Source organism: Euprymna scolopes, chromosome 22, assembly GCF_053919585.1.
Source record: "Euprymna scolopes isolate OS-2025 chromosome 22, ASM5391958v1, whole genome shotgun sequence".
NCBI lineage: Eukaryota > Metazoa > Mollusca > Cephalopoda > Sepiida > Sepiolidae > Euprymna > Euprymna scolopes.
Genome location: NC_136503.1, coordinates 114,107,369 through 114,127,069, shown reverse-complemented (window position 1 = coordinate 114,127,069; position 19,701 = coordinate 114,107,369). Strand labels below are relative to the sequence as shown.

Sequence of the window (19,701 nt, the reverse complement as noted above, 5' to 3'; positions counted from 1 at the left end):
GGAAAGCCAAGGAACTCCCTTAGCTTCGATTAGTTTCACTTTGTTTATATGAAAAACACCAACAAACACGCAACAGAATGGAATAGCGCGATTTTATAAAAGTTGATCAAAATAGATCAAGACACGACATCCTTTTGCAAATCGTAGATATTATGATCTAGAGGGTATATAAAAAGTCCTAAGAAATAGTAAACCCCTCCCTGGAGGACCCCGGTGAAAAAAGCCTTTACTGGACATACAAAAATGCACGCACTGCTTTTGCCTTTAATATATATATATATATATATATAGACTAGCAGGGGTACTTGGCGTTGCCCGGGTGTGGTGAAGAGGGGGAAGGTAAATCCAAACAAAATCGAAAATAAAGAATAAGCGAATGTAATAACCCTGTTTTATTATAACAAAAAAAAACAAACTAACGAACGTGATACAAAATAAAGAATAAGCAAACAATGTTAAAACTTCTTTAAAAAAATTGGAAAACAAAAAAAAAACAGCGAATGTGACGAAAAAGAAACAAAAATAATGAATGTGATGCAAAATGAATATATTAAAACGTCTTTAAAAAAATCGGAAAAAAAAACCCAGCAAACGTATGGAAAAATAAAAAAAATGAACGAAAAATGGCATAAATAACCTTGTTTCAATATTAAAACTTTAAAAATCGGAAAAAATATATGTGACATCTCAGCTCGAATGTGCAATCTTAAGATAACGACACTGCTCCCTTACTGACTGGCCTATGACAGCATCAGCAAAATTGGGTCGTTTTTTTTTTATATTTAAACTAATTCAAAAAACATTTTTTGTGCATACTTCTATGGCTAAATTGTCACGAAGGAACGATTTTTTGCTACCCCTCCTCCCTTTAGAAAAGTGCCCAGTTGAGATTGAAAGAATTCATATTTTTAGCCAATTTTTCGATATTTTTCAATATTTGTCATCTGAAGGGTCAAACTTCAAAACAATACTGATCTTGTGAAAATCTGTCACCTCTGTCAAAAGTTTTTGCAGGACATACAAACATATTTTGCCTCTTATGCATATAGACTAGTAGGGGTACTCGGCGTTGCCCTGGTGTAGAGAGGTGGTGTAGTAAGGATATTGAGCAAGAGTGAAGCGTAAAAAAAGAGCATGAAAAAATAAGAGATAAAAACAGCAAAATAAAGAAGCGAACAAAAAAAAAAAAATCATATATAAAAATTATATATATAAATAGATAGATAGAAGGTAAATCTCAAACGTTGGTTTGTTTGTGTGTTTGTGTGTTTATATGTCCGCTAAAAACTTTTGTCAGCTACATCTAACCGGATTGAAATTGGTACCATTTGAAAGAGCAATCCCTCCCACGCATATTTTATGAAAATTAGAAAAAAAAATTAATTCTGTGGTGGTCAACTAGAACATTTCTTGCAAGGATGGTTACTTTTTGCATCGAGATTTTCGTAAGTCACACACGCCTAGCAAATTGATTGCATAACATTATTTTGAAGGATTATGATATCTAAGTGATCCTGGTCTGGTAGGCAAAAGCATTTGCCAGTATTGTTTTACCCTTCTTTTCCTTTTTCGCGTTTGAGGTTCAAGCCTGCCTACCGCAACTATTTTATTTTATTTTATTTTTTTTTTGCGGTTGCACAGGCACTTGCTGCTATTTTGATTAAAAGAAAAGTTGTGTTGATTCATTTATTCCGTTCTTTTGTGGGGTTGCTCAATATCCCTAGTATAGCAGCTGTGTCCAAACCGAATTTCATGTTCACCTGGGCAAAACCAGGTATCCATGCTAGTTATTATATAAAAGGAACTTTGTGCATGTAAGTTAATTCCCTATAGGCACAAAAATGGCTGGGCTGATTTGTATGAAATTTCACACAAATTTTACTTTATGTGCCTGGCAGTATTCTTAGATAGGTATTGTATCAGAATGTTTTCGATAAGTATCAATAAAAATTAGCCGATGATAAAAGGAACAGACGATTTTTACCAAAGTTAACACCTTACACGACCTAACATCAAAAGTGCATTTGAGAAGTTTTTATTACCACACAAGACTAAAGGCCCAACATAAAAATGGATCCCTAACTAGAGCAATTAATCAATTTGATTGAAAATGGGCGATTTCATGGATTTCGATGACAATAAAAACATAGGAGTGTGAAACATTCGTTGATCATCATTCAATCTCGGGCAACGTAGGCAACTCTGCTAGTTAAAAATGTAAATACACATTTTCTAGTTTTTGTTTCGGGAATTCACTTGGAGTTTTAATTTGTGTGGTCGCCTGTCAGTTAGTTTGTTAACTCATCGCCGGATTTTACTGAACCAATGTTATCCACCATACCAATACACCATTTATATGTGCTTCTATAGAATTTGAACCAAACAAGAGTAGCTGTTGCCGAATCATATATTTATACAAACAGCCGAAAACCATCAAAGCGTTCACCCAATTGAAAACCACAAAAGAAAACTATTCAGATGACAAATAAAGATGTCGCCAAAATTGTACTTTAAATCATAAACATGTCACTTGTATCTATATTGAATATGCACCTTATTATCCCTCCTGTCGTCTTAAATATTCAGAGTTTGGCCACTAAATTTTATTTTAATTCCTAATATTAAGTTAATCATACTGTGATCATCATGTGATCTGATTCCTAAACAAACATATGAACAATGTTTTAACAAAATATTAACTCCTCTCTCTCAAACCATCTGTTGCAAATTTAGTTGCTTCCACTGCATGAATTTTTACTTATCCCCTCTTTCAGTAACAATGAAGTGGAAAACATAGTACTGTCCTTTTTAATCATTTGAGGAGTGTAACTTTTCAGTAGATATATAACCTTTACTAACTAACCCATTAACATTAACTACCCATGCAGGGGTCACAAATATACCTGGTTTATAACCCAGGCGTGGAGCAAACCTTTTCGGTGCTGATTGACCCGTAGATCTTCCCAGGTCATCTGTCTAGGAGATGGAAAACTCTGAAGCTAAATCTAAAGGGAGGGTGGCCTCTTCAGTCCTGCACGACAACCTTCCTAGAGCTAGTGACTCAAACAAATTACCGATTTGCAAACTTTAACTGCTTAAGGAGTAGATAGGCTCTGTCTATCGCCCAGCTTTCATACTCCTTTGCCTTAGCCAGGCACAGAGGTGCTATCACAGGGATTCAACAGAAACACCCAGTGGTTGACCTTGTTTCCATGACTAGGGCAATGAACGCCATTTTTCCTGCTCCTGCCACACCCCATCCCTTAAAACTGGGCACTTTGGAGATGCTTGAGTGAAATAGTACCAGCGCAATTGGATTGGGTTGACTTTTGTCTGATGGGTTGAGGGTACCAGATTGACAGTTTCTGGCTGTTGTTCCCAACTGATAGTACAGGAGCCCTAACTCTTTGGTAGCACTTAGAGCTGCTACTCCATCAACAGTTGTATAATATTGGGATGGTTGTAGTGCCATGTCGTGCATGAACAGGGACCCTGCACCCATCTCCAGTGGGCTTTCCTGAGGCCACAATCCTGTAGATGAAGAGTCAGCTTGTGTTGCATGTCTGGTATTCTACACAACCACTTGTCCAGCACCTCTTGCCCTAACTGAAACTTTTAAATAAAATAAAATGACAGTTCAATCAAAAATTACAATTAAATCAGGCTTAAACTCTAACAAAATCAATATGCCTCCTCCCTTGAGGCTTGCATTTACGAATATCCGCGGGCTTATAACTAATTTACATGATGTTGAATCATTTCTCGTAGCAAACACCCCAGATATCTTAGCACTAAGTGAAACTAACCTACACGCCTCCATCGCCTCTTCAACATACCTGGTTATCTCTCACTTTGCCGTAAGGACTCAGGCAGACATATGCACGGACTTCGAATCTATATTCGAAACCCCCTCCCCTTGACTAGAGGAACAAAACTAGAATCAGACAACCAGGCCATTATGTGCTTTAGACTTAAGATGCAACATAACATTAGCTACTTATATTTTATCTACCACTCTCCCCTCGACCCAGAACTCTAACCTAATAAACAAAGTCTCTAACAGCATGGATACAGCCCTCTCCCTCGATACTAATATTCACAAGAAACAGGAGTTGGAACAGATACATTGAGGGCATTGCCAAGGCCGCCGCGAGGAAGGTGGGCTCTCTCTACCATGTTAGAAAGCTACATACACCTGAAAGTATCCTGTACCTCTACAAGGCCACCATTCGCCCATGCATGGAGTGTTGTTGTCACATTTGGGCTGGTGCATCTGCTACTAGTCTCTTGCTTTTGGACAGGGTTCAAAAGAGAGCTGCCAACCTAATAAGTCCTGAACTGTCATATTGACAAAATGTTGCATCCCTCTGCCTGTTCTACAAGTATTTTAATGATGAATGCTCTGACAAACTACAAGCACTTGTATCCTCTTGATGTAAATACCCCCGACAAACCCGACAAGCAGCAAAATCCCACCCCTACACAGCAGAGATCCCTAAATGTAAGAAAGCCTTCTACCCTAATAGTTTCTTCTCTGGACTTTGGAACTTCCTTCTGGAATTCTGCTTTCCCAACTGTATTGACATGCAAAAGCTCAAGTGTAATGTGAACAGACATCTTGCTGCTCAACTCCCTACATAGTATCCTTGCAACTTATGTCCACGATAATAGCCCCCTACATCAAAGTAACACTGTGCCTTGTTACGAAACTATGTACTAATTCACTGTTTGTCGCCGACTGAGACACTTATGTTTTTCTAAGATTAAAAATTTTTTGGTGCATATGCACTTATTGTACCGCACTATTTTTTAATAGTATTTTCAAGTTGAATTAAAGTTTTATGTATTAAATTGTTAGGTGAAAGTATAATATAGGATGCTTATGTATTTTTGTACAGCTCTATTTTTAAATAGTTTTTTTTTTTTTTTTTCCAGGTTATGATATCTTTTTATTATTAAATTGTTAGGTGGGAGCACAGAATAGTTACAAAATACTCTCCCCATGTTAAGAATGGCTTTCGAAATATTATTTCAGCACAGTATTGTAAGTGCAGAAGTACCAACATAAATTAAAAAAATACCTAAACGAATCCCTCTTCATAAATAAAAGTGTATTCAGGGGAGTTATTATTATTATTATTATTATTATTATTGCTTCCGACGGTTCGGTTCAATTCGGCTTATTTCGGCTGGTTACATAAAAAATGCTTCGACAAAAGTCGTTTTTATTTGGTTCAAATTCTATTTAGAGTACATTTTTTGTTGTTGTTGTTGTTGTTCGGGAATCCTCTAGCGTTTAATTTGATAAGGTCGCCTTTCGGTTGTTTTCGTAACTCACCATTAGATTTTACTGAAACAATGTTGTCTGTCGGTCATGGCCACGTGTTTTTGGTTTGTTTTTTTTTCCTCTCTTTTCCCCCTATGCAATTTCCAAAATAAACCAGCAAATAAAATTCGAATTTTCTTAGCAATCAATAAAAAAGTAAATAAATGAAATAAAATAAAAGTGTTAATCAAATGCCAAATTTAACTTTCTTTGAAAAATTTTATTGTTTTTGTAAAAATTTATTAGCACGGGGCAAGGGCGATAACCAAATTTTAGTTGAAATTTCCGTGATGGCCTGGTACAGAATAGTTAACAAAGCCCTGTCGCATGTTAAAATTAGGTTTCTAGATAATTTAATTATTATTTATAAGCCCAATCATAACAGGCGGACTTTGTTCTGTATTATCATCAAAACATTAAATATTTTTCTAAAATGAAGATTATTGTCGAAATTCGAGAGAAAAAAAAAAAAGGAACACTCTGCGGCGCCTTGTCAAATCGAGTTGTGCTCCTTGGTCCGTGATAATAATTTTTTTTTTTTTTTTTTTTAAATTCTCAGGTGAAATGGAAATAAAAATGACAAATAAAATGCAACGTACGTACCTGTTTTTGTTCGTCCGTAAGTCCAAAGAGATCGTCGTTTATGGGGTAATAAGCCGACATTTGTCGAAGGTGACATCGTCGTCCGATGGGTAACACCCGACGGCAGATATTCGAAGCGAAAAATCTGAGAGCCATTGTTGTTTCTTGATTGACAGACTCAGGAACACCAAAAAGGATTATTTCTCCTGCCTAAGGTCAATTAAATGTTTAAAAAGAGTGAAACAACTAAAGGGAGGTAACTCTGCTGTGAAAGGTTAGTTACCGATATAGCCAGAGTAAGCTTCTTGGCCTTCGGGACAAGATCAAAGTGTAGTATCTGTTCTTCAGATGCTGCACTTCTATTTTTTGTTCTCTTTCGGTGGAGGAGAAATCCTTCACGACTGAGACAATTTTTATTTTTGTACCTTTTCTCCACGTTAAAAAACGACCCTGGTGTCTAACTCTGTCCCGTGGGGAGGCATAGTAAATAGGTACATTCATACATTCAGTCGAGAATAAGTCCTTGACAGCCAGTTCAACAGTCGGGGCTATTTTTGAGTAGGGGATGACCTTGCATGGCGGGCTGAGTTATGGTCTGGGCAGTCCTAAGAAGTCTACCCTCCCAGATTTTACTTTCTCACCGTTTGTGAAGGGACTAATGCTTGCTAATCGCATGAGTCATGACGCTTCTACCGGGTAATGTATATGGGGTTGCTCAGGCATTTTAGGCCAGAGTTCATTTTCTTTTGTGATCTGGCTAATCCTGACCCACATTACATTTCTCCGTGGTGGGAAAGAGGTAAATAGTATACGGTAAATGTGTAGTTTAGCGGCGTAAATTATTTGATGGATAAAAAATTATAAAACTATTTATTTTTATATAAAACACATTATTATACCAAAGGACTGAAATAAAACCAGAAAAAATTTTATTTTTATTATTTTTTCATCAGTTTTATTAGACTAAATGTACGGCATTCGAGGGGGCCATATTGCTTTTAAAATTTGTCCTTTCTAAGGTTTGACAGATTGGCCTTTTTAAGGTCAAATTTGGCCTTTTTACGCTCTTTCATGAACTGTTTTTAACCGACATATTTTTTTGTAGTGAAAGAGCGTAAAAAAAGCCAAATTTGGCCTTAAAAAGGCCAATCTGTCAAACGTTAGAAAGGCCAAATTTTAAAAGTAATGCGGCATGTACATTAAGTCCAATAAAAAATTATGAAAAAAAAAGTATAAAAATGAAATTTTTTCTGGTTTTATTTCAGCCTTTGGGTCTAATAATGTGTTTTATATAAAAAATAAATAGTTTTTATAATTTTTTGTCTGTCAAATAATGTACGCCGCTAAACTACATATTTACCGTAAATACCTACTTTACTAGCACAAACTATTTATTTCAATTTTTAGTAAGGAGTTCAATGTAAACATTATTATTGACGACTGGAATTATTTTAAAGGAAATACAACGGAGAAATAATTCCCAACAATTCATTTTCGTTTACCTACTCGTTTTGTCCTAGTTGCGTTAAAAACAAGTTTTGTACCCACCATTGCCTACCATCCATCATAATTAAGGTTTTGTATCGTGTGATTCAAATTAACTAGTCAAGTCAATGGCAATACTTTGAAATTAAAATAAAATCTACCCTGATTATTAAAAAAAAATTGTTTTACGATTAAAATATTTGCCGATTTTACAATATTTTTTTTCTTTCTTTCACCTTTTTTTTATACTTTTTGTATGGCTTCATGAACTTTCCACTCGGACTTAATGTTGGTGGTAAATGGGGGATCATTTTACATTATATTTGGGAGTCAATGAACTCCGAATGCTAAGACAGCTTGGTGTTTTCATATCAAAAGAGAGATAATATTCTACGCCACGATGGCTTAACGTAACATCATTCTCAGTTCAGACACCACAAATAATAAATTAATTTTATTCTTTATTAAAATTCTACTCGCTTATTTTCTGTAATGCTTTTTATGTGCATTTCCTGTAATGTTTTTTTATGTGTATTTTCTGTGTTTTTTTTAATGTTTTCTTTTCTTTTATTTTGAACTATCATATTTCACTCGAGTCTTAATAAAAATAAGTTCAACCTCAATAATAATAATAATAATAATAATAATTACTAGCAGGAGCTGTGGAGATTCCACAGAGGATTAATTCAATGAATGAGTCATTCATATGTAATATATTGATGTTGGCATTCTGTAGATGTTCTGCGTAAATGGAGACACTATGATATTATTGTACCAATTTACAATGCCTCCCCACGGGACAGAGTTAGACACCAGGGTCGTTTTTTAACGTGGAGAAAAGGTACAAAAATAAAAAAAATTGTCTCAGTCGTGAAGGACTGCTCCTCCACCAAAAGAGAACAAGAAATGGAAGTGCAGCATCTGAAGAAGCTTTTTTGTTAAAACTGCAAAAGTATTTTTCTTAGCTAGCAGGGATGCCCGGCATAGCCCGATGGTGAAGTACGCTTAAATATACTATTTTAATTCTTGCAGATTTTGTATATATTATTATAGAGTTAATGTTCTTTCAATTTTTATATAATGTAAAGTTGCCATTTCAAAAATAAAAAATATATCAATATGATTTGGGTGCATTAGCTTAAACCGAAACCGAAACTTATATATATATATATATATATATATATATATATATATATATATATATAACTTGAGTTCCTTCAGCTATAATCGAAACCAAAACCAAAATGTAAGAAGAATTCTTGTTTAAATTATTTATATAAAAAAAAATAGATTATTGAAGTGCCATCAGCTATAATCGAAACCAAAACCAAAACTTATGAAGAATTCTTGGTAAAATTATTTATGAAAAATAGATGATTTGAGTGCCATCAGCCCTAATCGAAACCGAGGCCAAAACTGATGAAGAATTTTTGGTAAAATTATTTATTTCAAGAAAGACACTAGCTGGCGATAAATAACTGATTAGTATTGAGACCTGCGCTCACCAGACACTGGCTGACGAGAAATAACTTGCGATCTGTGCCCACTATATACTGGCTGGAGATAAATAACTTATTAGTATTGCGATCTGTACCCACCAGACACTGGCAGGCAAGAAATAACTTATTAGCATAGTTACCTGCACTTACCAAACACTGACTGACAATCCTCACCCACCAGACATTGGCTGGCGATAACTTATCTATTTGAGGCAATTGTTTATTTGCCATTTTAGAATATTCCATTTTTATACTAAAAGAATTTATTATAATAACGGTTGGTGTGATTTGGAATATTCTATATTATTTTAAGGGATGGTCACTATGATAACGGTCGAAGCAAATTAGCATATGAATATATAGATAATAGTAATAAATACAAAAAACAACTTTAGTAAGTACCCGTCACGGAACGAAAATGCCATATCCCAAAAAATGACGTAGTATTTCTTTTTAATTAAGAAAATCAAATTGCATGAGTAAGCAAAAAGAGATTGTCTTGCGTTGCCATCTGGAAAAAAAAAAAGGCTGATAACTCAACAATAATTCAAACCTGCAAGATCAGCTTTATAATTCCATTTCGATTTCACAATAATCGCTTAAAGGCAAATGTGTAGTTTAGCAGCATAAATTATTTGACAGACAAAAAATTATAAAAACTATTTATTTTCATATTAAACACATTATTAGACTCTAAGGCCCCAAAATGTCATTTTTAGTTATTTATATTTTTTTGAATATTTTTTATTAGACTAAATGTACGAGTATGACAATCGAGAGGCCGCCATATTATTTTTAAAATTTGGCCTTTCTAAGGTTTGACAGATTGGCCTTTTTAAGACCAAATTTGGTCTTTTGTTGACTCTCTAATGACCCCCACCCCCAAAATACTTGTTGAGTGATTGTTGGAATATGATATTTTCGTTTCGAGGCGGGTACAGGTACATCATCATAGAGACTTTTTATCCGCAAGTTCCGCGTATTTTTATTTACTTCCGGTTTCTAATGATCGTTCTGCTTCATAATGAATGCCTTGGAAAGTCTCTTCTGATTAATGTTTGTTTACCAGAGCAAACGAACTTGGCTGTTTTTCAGAACACATTATTTTAAAACTGGTAAACATTAATCAGAAGGGACTTGTCTAAGGAATTCACCGTGAAGCAGAGCAGAACGAACGTCCAATAGAAACTCGAAGTAAATAAAAACACGCGGAACTTGAGGATAACCAATTTTTAATTTTTATTGATTTGTGGATTTGCACATACTCGAAAAAAATATAGTTATACTATAATTTGATTATTTATCATTCGTATTTTCTTTATGTTGTTCGCCTCTTGTGACGTCTATGTATGAAACGAATGTGTTGATGCTAACGACGCTGCCGTAAAGCGTGCTTCACAACTGTTGCTAACAACATCAAATACGGAAAATAATTCGAACTTTCTTTTCGACACTTTTTTTTGTTTTTATTTAGTTTTTAAAACCTCCGTTTTAGTTGTCTTTTTACAAATTCATTAAACATGGTGAGTTTTGTTTTGATCTTAAATATTTTATTTTCAGACATTTAAACGGGTATTTTGTAGACAGCGAAACGAAAAAAGGGTATAAAAAAGCAAATATTTAAATATATAGCAATTAAATATTACTAAAGGCAAGATAGATTAGTAAAATTACTCTTCTGGAGAAGTTTTTTTTTTTTTTGTTAAAATTAGTTCCGTCCATCTTTGTTTACATTCTTCATCAGCTGATATTTGTGCTTGCCGAAGCCCCTATTGATTAATGTTTTACCAGTTGTAAAATATCCAAACGAACTTGGCTTTTTTTTTTTTTTTTTTTTTTTTTTTTTTTTTTTTTTGTCAGAATAACACAATATTTTAAAACTGGTAAACATTTATCAGAAGTGAGTTTTTGAGGGTATTCACCGTCAAGCACAAATATCAGCTGACGAAGAATGTAAACAAAGACAGACGGGGCTTGATTTTAACCAAGTTCGCGTGTGTGTGTGGTTTAACTTATTTTAAATCGTTTATTTTCAAAATCGATTATTGTTGAGCGCTTAAGTTAGAATCAGAACAAAATAGCTGCCACAATGCCACATGCTGGTCATCTACGGAGTCTTGATAATCGCTCAAAAATTGAAAGTTAAACAAAATGACCCTACAGGCGTTACTATACCTTTATTTTTAATGTCACAGTGACATTTATTAGGTGGGGTTCTAACAGTTTTGTTTGATTTCCGATGCTTGATCCAATCCAGGTAGGTAGAAGATTAACTTATCTTGCGTTTGGTAATCTTTAATTGTTATATATATATATATATATATATATATATATATATATATATATTGCCACTTTTTCATTTTGCTGGCTATACTACAAAATGGCCCGTAGAGTTGTTTTCTATTATGTTAAAGTTGACTTTTTTTTTTTTTTTTTGATATTCCGGAACAAGTTATGGTATAGTTAATGTAACTGTATTGAAGCGATGAAGCGGTTAGCTCCAAAAATGGTTGTCGAATTTTAACAATACGTTTTGTTTGACTTTGCGGTATGCAGTGCACTTATTGATCCGTGATGAAATAATAACGTTATTATTTAAAAAGCCATTCTTAACAGGTGTTTTGTACCTATTCTGTACTTTGATCTTACAATTGAATAAAAACATATCATAAAACTTTCATTAAACTTGGAAATACAATTTTAAAAATAGCGCGGAAGTGTATTAGCACCGACTTTGCAAACGGTGTAACGTTGTTATTACTTTTAAAATGGACCAAACGCTGTATTTAGAGACTTGCAAAATAAATAAATAAATAAAACTTTGACACAGACATTTTAGATGAAAGAAAAAGTTATTTATTTTGTTTTTCGCACACAAGTCGCCGACACATATTTACAACATGACACAATGGGTTCTCTCTTTCTATTTCTTTCCTGTCAGATAGCAGAGCCCTTTATTTGCTACTTGTACAGTTTAAGCAAGACATTAAAAAATGAAAATATTAAAAAAAAAAAAAAAAGGTTATATTATATGAATCCATTAACAGATGAAGTTCTCCGGAAAAAATTTCACTTAATTTGATTAAGTAGTTTTTTTTTTTTTTTTTTTTTTTTTTTTTTTTACAACAAAAAAATAAATGTTATGATAACGAGTAAAAGGTTTGATTTTTAGGAAGAAAAGCTAATATTAAAGATGGGGAGGGAGTGTCGACGCTTTAAATTGGGTTATCTCCCCATGGCGTGTTCAAAAAATCCGCCTACCTTCAACGCACTGTCATAAAAACGTGTTTTTCCGCTGGGGAAAAAAAAACAAAAAACAACAACAAAAAAAAAGACTCGATCAAATTAAGTGAATTTTTTTTCAGAGATCTTCAGTCCAAAACAATATAACCTTGTTTCGATATTTTCATTTTTTAATGTCAGCTGTTGTTTGCACTGTTGCAGTGTTGCACTGCAGTAGGTGTTTCTGATTTTTTGGGGAATATAAAAAACTCGTAATTTCTCTTTTTAAAGTGGGTTGTTTATTTTCTGTATGGAATATACTTCCAAAATAAACAATTAAAATTGTTTAAAAAATAATAGAAATATTATTTTTTATTTTTTTAAAAAAGTGTTTACAAAGTGCCGGTGCGCGTTCAACTAGCCATTTTTTTTTTTTTTTTTTATACGTATGAAATCAATTGAATTTTACGAGTGAAATGTTTTTCAATTTTTAAACTTTAAAAATCTGTCAAAATTTTTCTATTGGTTTAATTTTTACGATATTTTCAGGGTTAATGTGAAATTTTCATGCTCTTTCCAATAAACCGAATATAATATTTTAAACAAACGTTTTTTTTTACCCCCCCCCCATTTTGAAATGTCTATTAAAATTTAAATAATTAATTTAGTTTTATATATAACAAATTGAAGATAAAAGATCAATAAGTAAAATATTCTAATTTAAAACAAAAACAAAGAAGTGTTTTTTTGGAAATTTACCTGTAAAGCCCAAAGCCTAAAACATTTTTTTTAAAAACCATGTTCATTTTTTTTTTTAAATGAAAGCTCATGTTATGCTTATATCGTCAAGTAAATACCGGATGCTGACGACAATTTTTTTCTATTTCATTCAATGTTTTCTTTTTTTAGATATTAAAAAAAAAAAAAAATTCACTTGATAGTAGAAAGGAAATATAATAATCCAAAACTCGTGTATTTCATTAAAAAAAAAAAAATCGGTTGACTGGATGTTTTGTTTAACGGCAAAAACTTATAAGTGAATGTGTGCTTTATTTATATACGGAGGCCCCAAAATACTAATTTTGGTTAACAGCACGCAATAAAAAAGAGACATTAATTATGTCCCTTTGACGAATCCGTATTTGATAAGTTGCAAATTAGCAGCAGCACCGCTTTAAGCTAATGGCACAAAACGAGTTACGAAAATGCGATTTTCTGGGACCCTTGCTTTAAAAAATCCTTTTGTTTAAAAAATACATGGAATATAAAATATAGATATGGACAATTCTTATAAATGGAGAATTGAAGCAGCCCCTGCTTATTTTTTTTTTTTTTACAGGTAAGTGATTTTTTGGCATTTATATATATTTAATAGATTTTGGTATCAGTTAAAATTTGTTGAATTTCGTGAAATCTCTTTTTAAGAAAACCGATGAAAAAACAAAAAAATTTTTTCGATTAAACCTTTTATTTTAAAATTTGGTCTTTCCTCATTTTATTGAAAAAAAATAACGGTTTGAAATTACATTTTCATATTGATTATAAGCTTCGAAACAGAAACAGTCTATATAATCTGATGTTTATTCAAGTTTTCAATGGCGCCTTCTGATACTCCTAGTGTTGCAGTAATTCTATCTAGAATTCGTAGATCGGCATGCTCGCTTTCGAAGTGGTAGGAAGAGGAGGATACTCTTATTTAATAAGAGTCTCCTCCTCCTAATAAGTTATTAATTTATTGTTTTTGCAGATTTCTTTAATTTAAAAAAAAAGCTTTTATTTCATGTATTGATTTTACAAGCGCCTCCTCGTCACCACTATTTGTGGAAGCATCGTGAGCCTGGTCTTAACCTGACAAGCCAACAAGACATTCTGATATTTTGCAAAATGTGCAGTTTATTAACTATTTTTTCTTATTTATTGCATAATGTGAGAAATTAATCCCACACATACATACCAGCATACCAGGTCGAGAAACTGGCGTGGTCTATCCTTCTCTTGAGGGTAGATGGGACTCTCTTATGTTGTGGTAGGCACCCCATCTAGTGATGACGTCACAACAAAAACCACCCTTGATAGCCCTGGTGAAGCATTAAGTATTCAGCTGCCGACTAGATTTGAATTACACTACAAATTTGTGTAGTGATTTCAATCTCGGCTACGGCCGCGCTGGATGGATGGATGACACAGAGCCCCGGTTTGCACATAATTCACAAACTTGAAACAAGGCTTTACTGCATTGCAAGTTTGTAGACAAAAAATTCATGGAGCATGTAGGTTGAGAAGTGTCCTCACACACACACATTTTCACTTTTATAGATACAGTAGTGGGGACTACCCTGCGTTGCCCGGGTGTTTGTAGGTGTGTGTGGGGGGGGGGGGTAAGTAATAACCCTGTTTAAATATTATAAAAAAACGATGTTAAAAAAATCGAAAAAAAAAAAAAATGGCATATGGTAATGTCGGATCAAACCTGCAATCTTAAGATAACAACGCTGTGTGTATGGGGGGGGGGGGATAAACTAAAGAATAAGCGAAGTAATAACCCTGTTTAAATTAAAAGGAAAAAAACGTTTCCTGGGTGTAAACAAGAAAAAAAAAAAAAAAAAAAAAAAGAAGTTTGGGTCGGGAGGTGGGAATGAACCTGGAAGCCTTGACGCAGCGGTGGAAACAAAAGCCAACCACTTAACCATCTCGGCCACGAGTGAGAGAAATTGATTTGCATGTTAAGTTAAGGTTTGTAAAGCAAGTCAAAGAGGTTTGATTGACAGGTAGCCGCTAAATGAGAGTGTTACAATGACGTGGCAGTATTTTTAGTTTTTGCTTCCCTAAGATGATGGTGGGGGTGAAAGCAGCTCCCCATTTAAAGGGGATTGTCCAAATCGAATAGCAATTGTCTGATATAAGGAGAAACTCCACATTAATCAAAAGCCGATTGCTTTCTGGACATTTCGGCGCAAAAGCCAAAAACACGAACCGTTTGAATTTAGTTTTACCGTATTTATACTAAAAAGCCGAACAAACAGGCGACACAGCGAAATAGCGCGAATCTTATAAAAGTCGATATAAATAAATCTAGACATGACACGCAAATTGTAGATATTATTATTTAGACGGTATATAAAAAGTTCTAAGACATAGTAAGCCCATCGAAAATGCCGTCAAAAAAAGCCTTTGCGAGACGTACATAAAATGCTCACACACATTTTGCCTTTTCTATATATAGACTAGCGGAGGGGGGGATACCCGACGTTGCCCGGGTGTTTGGAGGTTTGTGGTCACCCGGGTGTTTTTGTCGGGGGGGGGGGGGTTAAAATAAAAAAAAAAGAAAGATCGAACCCGAACCCTTAAGGCAAAGTTGGAAATTAAAGTGTGAAAAAAAAAAAAACATGCGACGTTAACCCCTGGGCCACCACGAAATACTAATGAAAAATGAAAACACGTTTGAATTTATTTAAGTATTTAGAATTGGCAGCTGCCCGTTATAATGACTTAATGAGGTCAACTTTGACTGCAGGGCAGTTTTTATTTACTGCGAGAATGCTTTTTTTATTTTTTTGTTTCCCCAAGATGTTGGGGGGGGACCAGCTCCCCATAAAAAGGGGATTGTTCAAATTGAATAGCAATTGTCTGATATAAGGAGAAACTCCACATTGATCAAAGCTGATTGGTTTTGGATGTTCCCGGCGATCGCACCAAGCTCCGTTTCGCTTTTATTATTATACAAAAAAGGTTAATACACATGCGGCGATCGAAAATTGTTGAATATTTATCTTTTCAAAGTCGGGCAAATTAAATAGACAGGCGACCTCGGTTGTTAACTCATAGATATTATCATTTAGGCGCGATATAAAAAGTTGTTGTGAGGCGACCGATCGGTTCTCGGAAAGAAGCCTTTCTTGGACATACACGAAAACGTGCACACACACACACACACACACACACACACACACACACAAACATTTTCGCTTTTATATTTATAGAAGATAGATGGATTATTAAGATTAAACATTCCTTTGCTCATAAAATTAAATTTATATGCACGATTGTTCCCTCTTTTTATTATTATTATCAGCTATTATTACGATTAAACCTACCTTCCTTGTTCATTAAATAGATTTGCATATGTGATTATTTTTTCTTTTTTTATTATTATCAGTTATTATGAAGATTAAGTTTCCCTTTCTTTGCTTACAAAAATTGAATTTGCATGCATTATTATTCTTTCTTATCTTTAGTACTATAATCAGTTATTATTAACATTAAGTTTCCCCTCTTCTTTTTTTCTTTTTTGCTCATAAATATAAATTTGCATGTGTGAGTATTGAATTGGGCCGGACACATGTACGTTCACATTTATTATATACATTGTCATTATTTTATTGTTTTCATTCTCTGTACTTTACAGCCACCTAAAAAGAAAGGAGGAAAAAAAGGGAAATCTGGAGGTAAAGAAGGAAAAAGTCCGGTTGTTATTGACAACGTTGCCACAGAAGAAATGACAAAAGAGCAAGTATGTTCTCACGGGTTTCTATTAATTTTTGTGTTGTGCACACATGAATGTTTCTCTGTGTGCAGTTGTTGTATTTTTTTTATTCACCATGAACAAGACTCCTTGCAGCTGAAGCATAAGGGTTTACTGTGATAGTTTTGGAGGAACAACCTGGATGGGGAGCTGGGCAGCAGTTTATTCACATTACATTTAAATTTCTTCATGTTTATACAGTCGAAGAAAGGGGAATCAGAGAAGGAATTCCAAAGACAAGCAGTCCAAAGAAAGAAGCTATCAGAGTTGAAAATCTTCCTGACTTTTACATGAATGGGTGTGATTTTACTGCTAGTCAGGTGGGTCGGGAATATTTTCATCAAAGCTCATTTCAAAAAGGACAGAGATAAAACTTGACAGCCGTGCAATGTGTGTGTATTTTATGACTTTTAACAATGACATATTTTGGGTGCTTCTTCAAAATTCGAAAATCGAAATCTTGAATTTCAAGTAAAATCAATAGTATCTACTTAATTGTTAAGTCACAGTAATAAACATATGCAAAAATTACGAAAACAATAGAAAATCAATTATTAATGAAAATAGTTCTCAAAGACAATTAGCAAAAATTAAGTTTTGCTAAAAAAAAAAAAAACACTTCAGCTTGTAACAAGGGAGATAATAATTTTCTGAAATCTTGGACAATGTCCGCTGAATACTGTTTCAAATTTTCTAATCGTTTTTCATAATTTTTGGATATGTTTATTACTGCAACATGACAGTTAAGTGGATACTATTGGTTTTACTTGAAATTCAATAGTTCGATTTTCGAATTTCACTCTAATAATGAAGAAGCACCTACATTTTATACTAAAGCTTGATCAGAAACATTTACATGACCATAATTCGAAACAAATAAAATTGATTACATCTTTTTTAAAACACTGTCTGGTTCGAAAGTGGAGATCATTTTATGTTAAATTTGTATGAGAAATTACTTTTTTGTTTTATCTTAGTTTTACCATCAAGTTTTTCAGGTTGTTCACATGTAATTGCCTAATCATGAAAAATTGCATTTTTCTTTGAGAGTGGATTAACATAGAGTGCAGAGCTATGATAATATCTTATCATTTTTCATGACAAAACGTTATAACCGCGAATTGTGAAAAAAGTAAACAAGCATTGTATTATTGCAGTATTTGTAAACTTTGCAAACAGAATGCAGTATTTGCAAACTTTGCAAACCGAATGCAGTATTTGCAAAGTACCACAAAAATGTTTAAAAATGAGATAAAAGTATTTATGTCCAGAAAAAGTGATATCATAGAAAATTATAAAAAAAATTAGGTGCTTCTACATTATTAGAATGAAATGTTGTAGTCGATAAATGGAGTTTTCAGATAAAAAAAAACACAACTAGTCTGGGTGCCCGGCGTTGCCTGGGTGTTTTTAGGTGTGTGTTGAGCAAAGAAAAAAAAATGGTAGAGGGCAGGCAGGCTCGAACCCGTGATCCAAACACGGAAAAGAAAGTGAAAGAAAATCTGATGTCTTACAGCTACTCCATGATGCGACCGGAAATGTAAAGCGTTCAAATTTAACGTAGTCAGTCAAAATCAAAAGATGACTTGCAGAAATAGCGTTGCTTTTAAACCTGCCATGAAAGCAAATTAGACCCGAGGTTGTTTTTAATGTGGGGGGAAAACCAGCTCCCCCAAAAAGGGGGCACTGGCAATATCCAAATAAATAATAATTGTCTCAGTATGAAGTGTTCCCCCTACAAGGACCAATTACACAACAGATACTACTCGGCCCGAAGGCCAGGCATTTGCGTTCGAGTAGTTTTGCTTTATTTATACGAAAACGACAAACAAACAGCCAAGATGATGGCACGGTGGAAATTTTGGTTAACTCGATCAAAAAAAGGTAGACGATGTCCGTTTGCGAATGCGAGATATTATGATCTGGAAAGTATATGAAAACTTCTTGCGGAATCTAACCGATGAAAGTAGCCCGATTTAAAAAGCCTTTCGTGGACATACACGAACGCTTGCGCCCATTTTGCCCTTTATATAATAGACTAACGTGGGTGCCCAGCATTGTCCGGGTGTTTGTAGATGTGTGAAAAAAGAAAAATTTGTTAGTAGGCTCAAACCTGTGACGCGAAGGCGGAAAGGAAAGTGAAAGAAAACCTGACATCTTACCGCTATGTTATGACGCAAGAGGAAGCGAAAAGCATTCAAATTTAGCGATATCAATAAAAAAGTTGACTTGCCATTTTATTTATTTGTTTCCCCATGATGTTGGGGAAAACCAGCTCCTTCCAAAAAGGGGGAGCTCTGGTAGTGTCCAAATGAATAGCAATTGTCTGATATGAAGGGTTTCCCCCACATTGATCAAAGCTAATTGCCTTTCTGGACGTCACGGCAAGAAGGCCAGCGAATCAACTTTGCTTCTATTAGTTTCTCTTTATTTATACGAAAAAGACAAACAAACACGCAAAACAACGGAATAGAGGGAATTTTTTAAAAGTGAATCAAAATAAATGTAGAGACGACGTATACTTTCGAATCGGAGAAATTATAATCTAGGGAGTATATAAAAAGTTCTAAATAAATATTATAATCTAGGGAGTATATAAAAAGTTCTAAATAAATATTATAATCTAGGGAGTATAAGGAGAGTTCTAAATAAATATAAACTCGTTGAGAATCCTGGCAAAAAACGCCTTGGGTATACAAAAACGTGCGCAGTGGTTTTGCCTTTTATATATATAGACTAACAGGGGTACCTGGCGTTTTCTGGGTGTTTAGAGCTGTAAAAGAAAAAAACAGTGTTAGTAGGGAGGGAGGCTTGAACCCATGACGAATCGAAGGCGGAAAAGAAAGTGAAAGAAAACGTGACATTTTACCACTACACTACGAAGCCATAGTAAGTGAAAAGCGTTGAGATTTAGCAATGTTAATCAAAAAGTTGACTTGCTAAGTGAATACGCAGGTGCAGAAATGAACGTTAGCTGAAGGCCAGTTCAGCTTTCCGCAGTTTCATTTGTTTCCTTACGATGTTGGGGAAACCAAGTTCTCCCAAAAAAGGGAAACTCTCAAATG

At 34.1% G+C, this 19,701-nt stretch overlaps 2 protein-coding genes across 2 annotated transcripts in view; one reads left to right on the top strand and one right to left on the bottom strand.

Moving 5' to 3' along the window:
* Nucleotides 1–6,165, bottom strand: part of LOC145243667 (isovaleryl-CoA dehydrogenase, mitochondrial-like) — a 191,075-nt gene extending 184,910 nt beyond the window's left edge. Inside the window, exon 1 of the mRNA XM_080106714.1 lies at nucleotides 5,930–6,165. Coding sequence (XP_079962840.1) covers nucleotides 5,930–6,064 — 135 coding nt within the window. The 5' untranslated portion in view covers nucleotides 6,065–6,165. The remainder of the gene's footprint in view (nucleotides 1–5,929) is intronic.
* A 3,675-nt stretch (nucleotides 6,166–9,840) lies between these two features.
* LOC145243660 (dynein regulatory complex subunit 4-like) overlaps nucleotides 9,841–19,701 on the top strand; it is a 40,663-nt gene continuing 30,802 nt past the window's right edge. Inside the window, exons 1-2 of the mRNA XM_080106710.1 lie at nucleotides 9,841–10,415; nucleotides 16,520–16,624. Coding sequence (XP_079962836.1) covers nucleotides 10,413–10,415; nucleotides 16,520–16,624 — 108 coding nt within the window. The 5' untranslated portion in view covers nucleotides 9,841–10,412. The remainder of the gene's footprint in view (nucleotides 10,416–16,519; nucleotides 16,625–19,701) is intronic.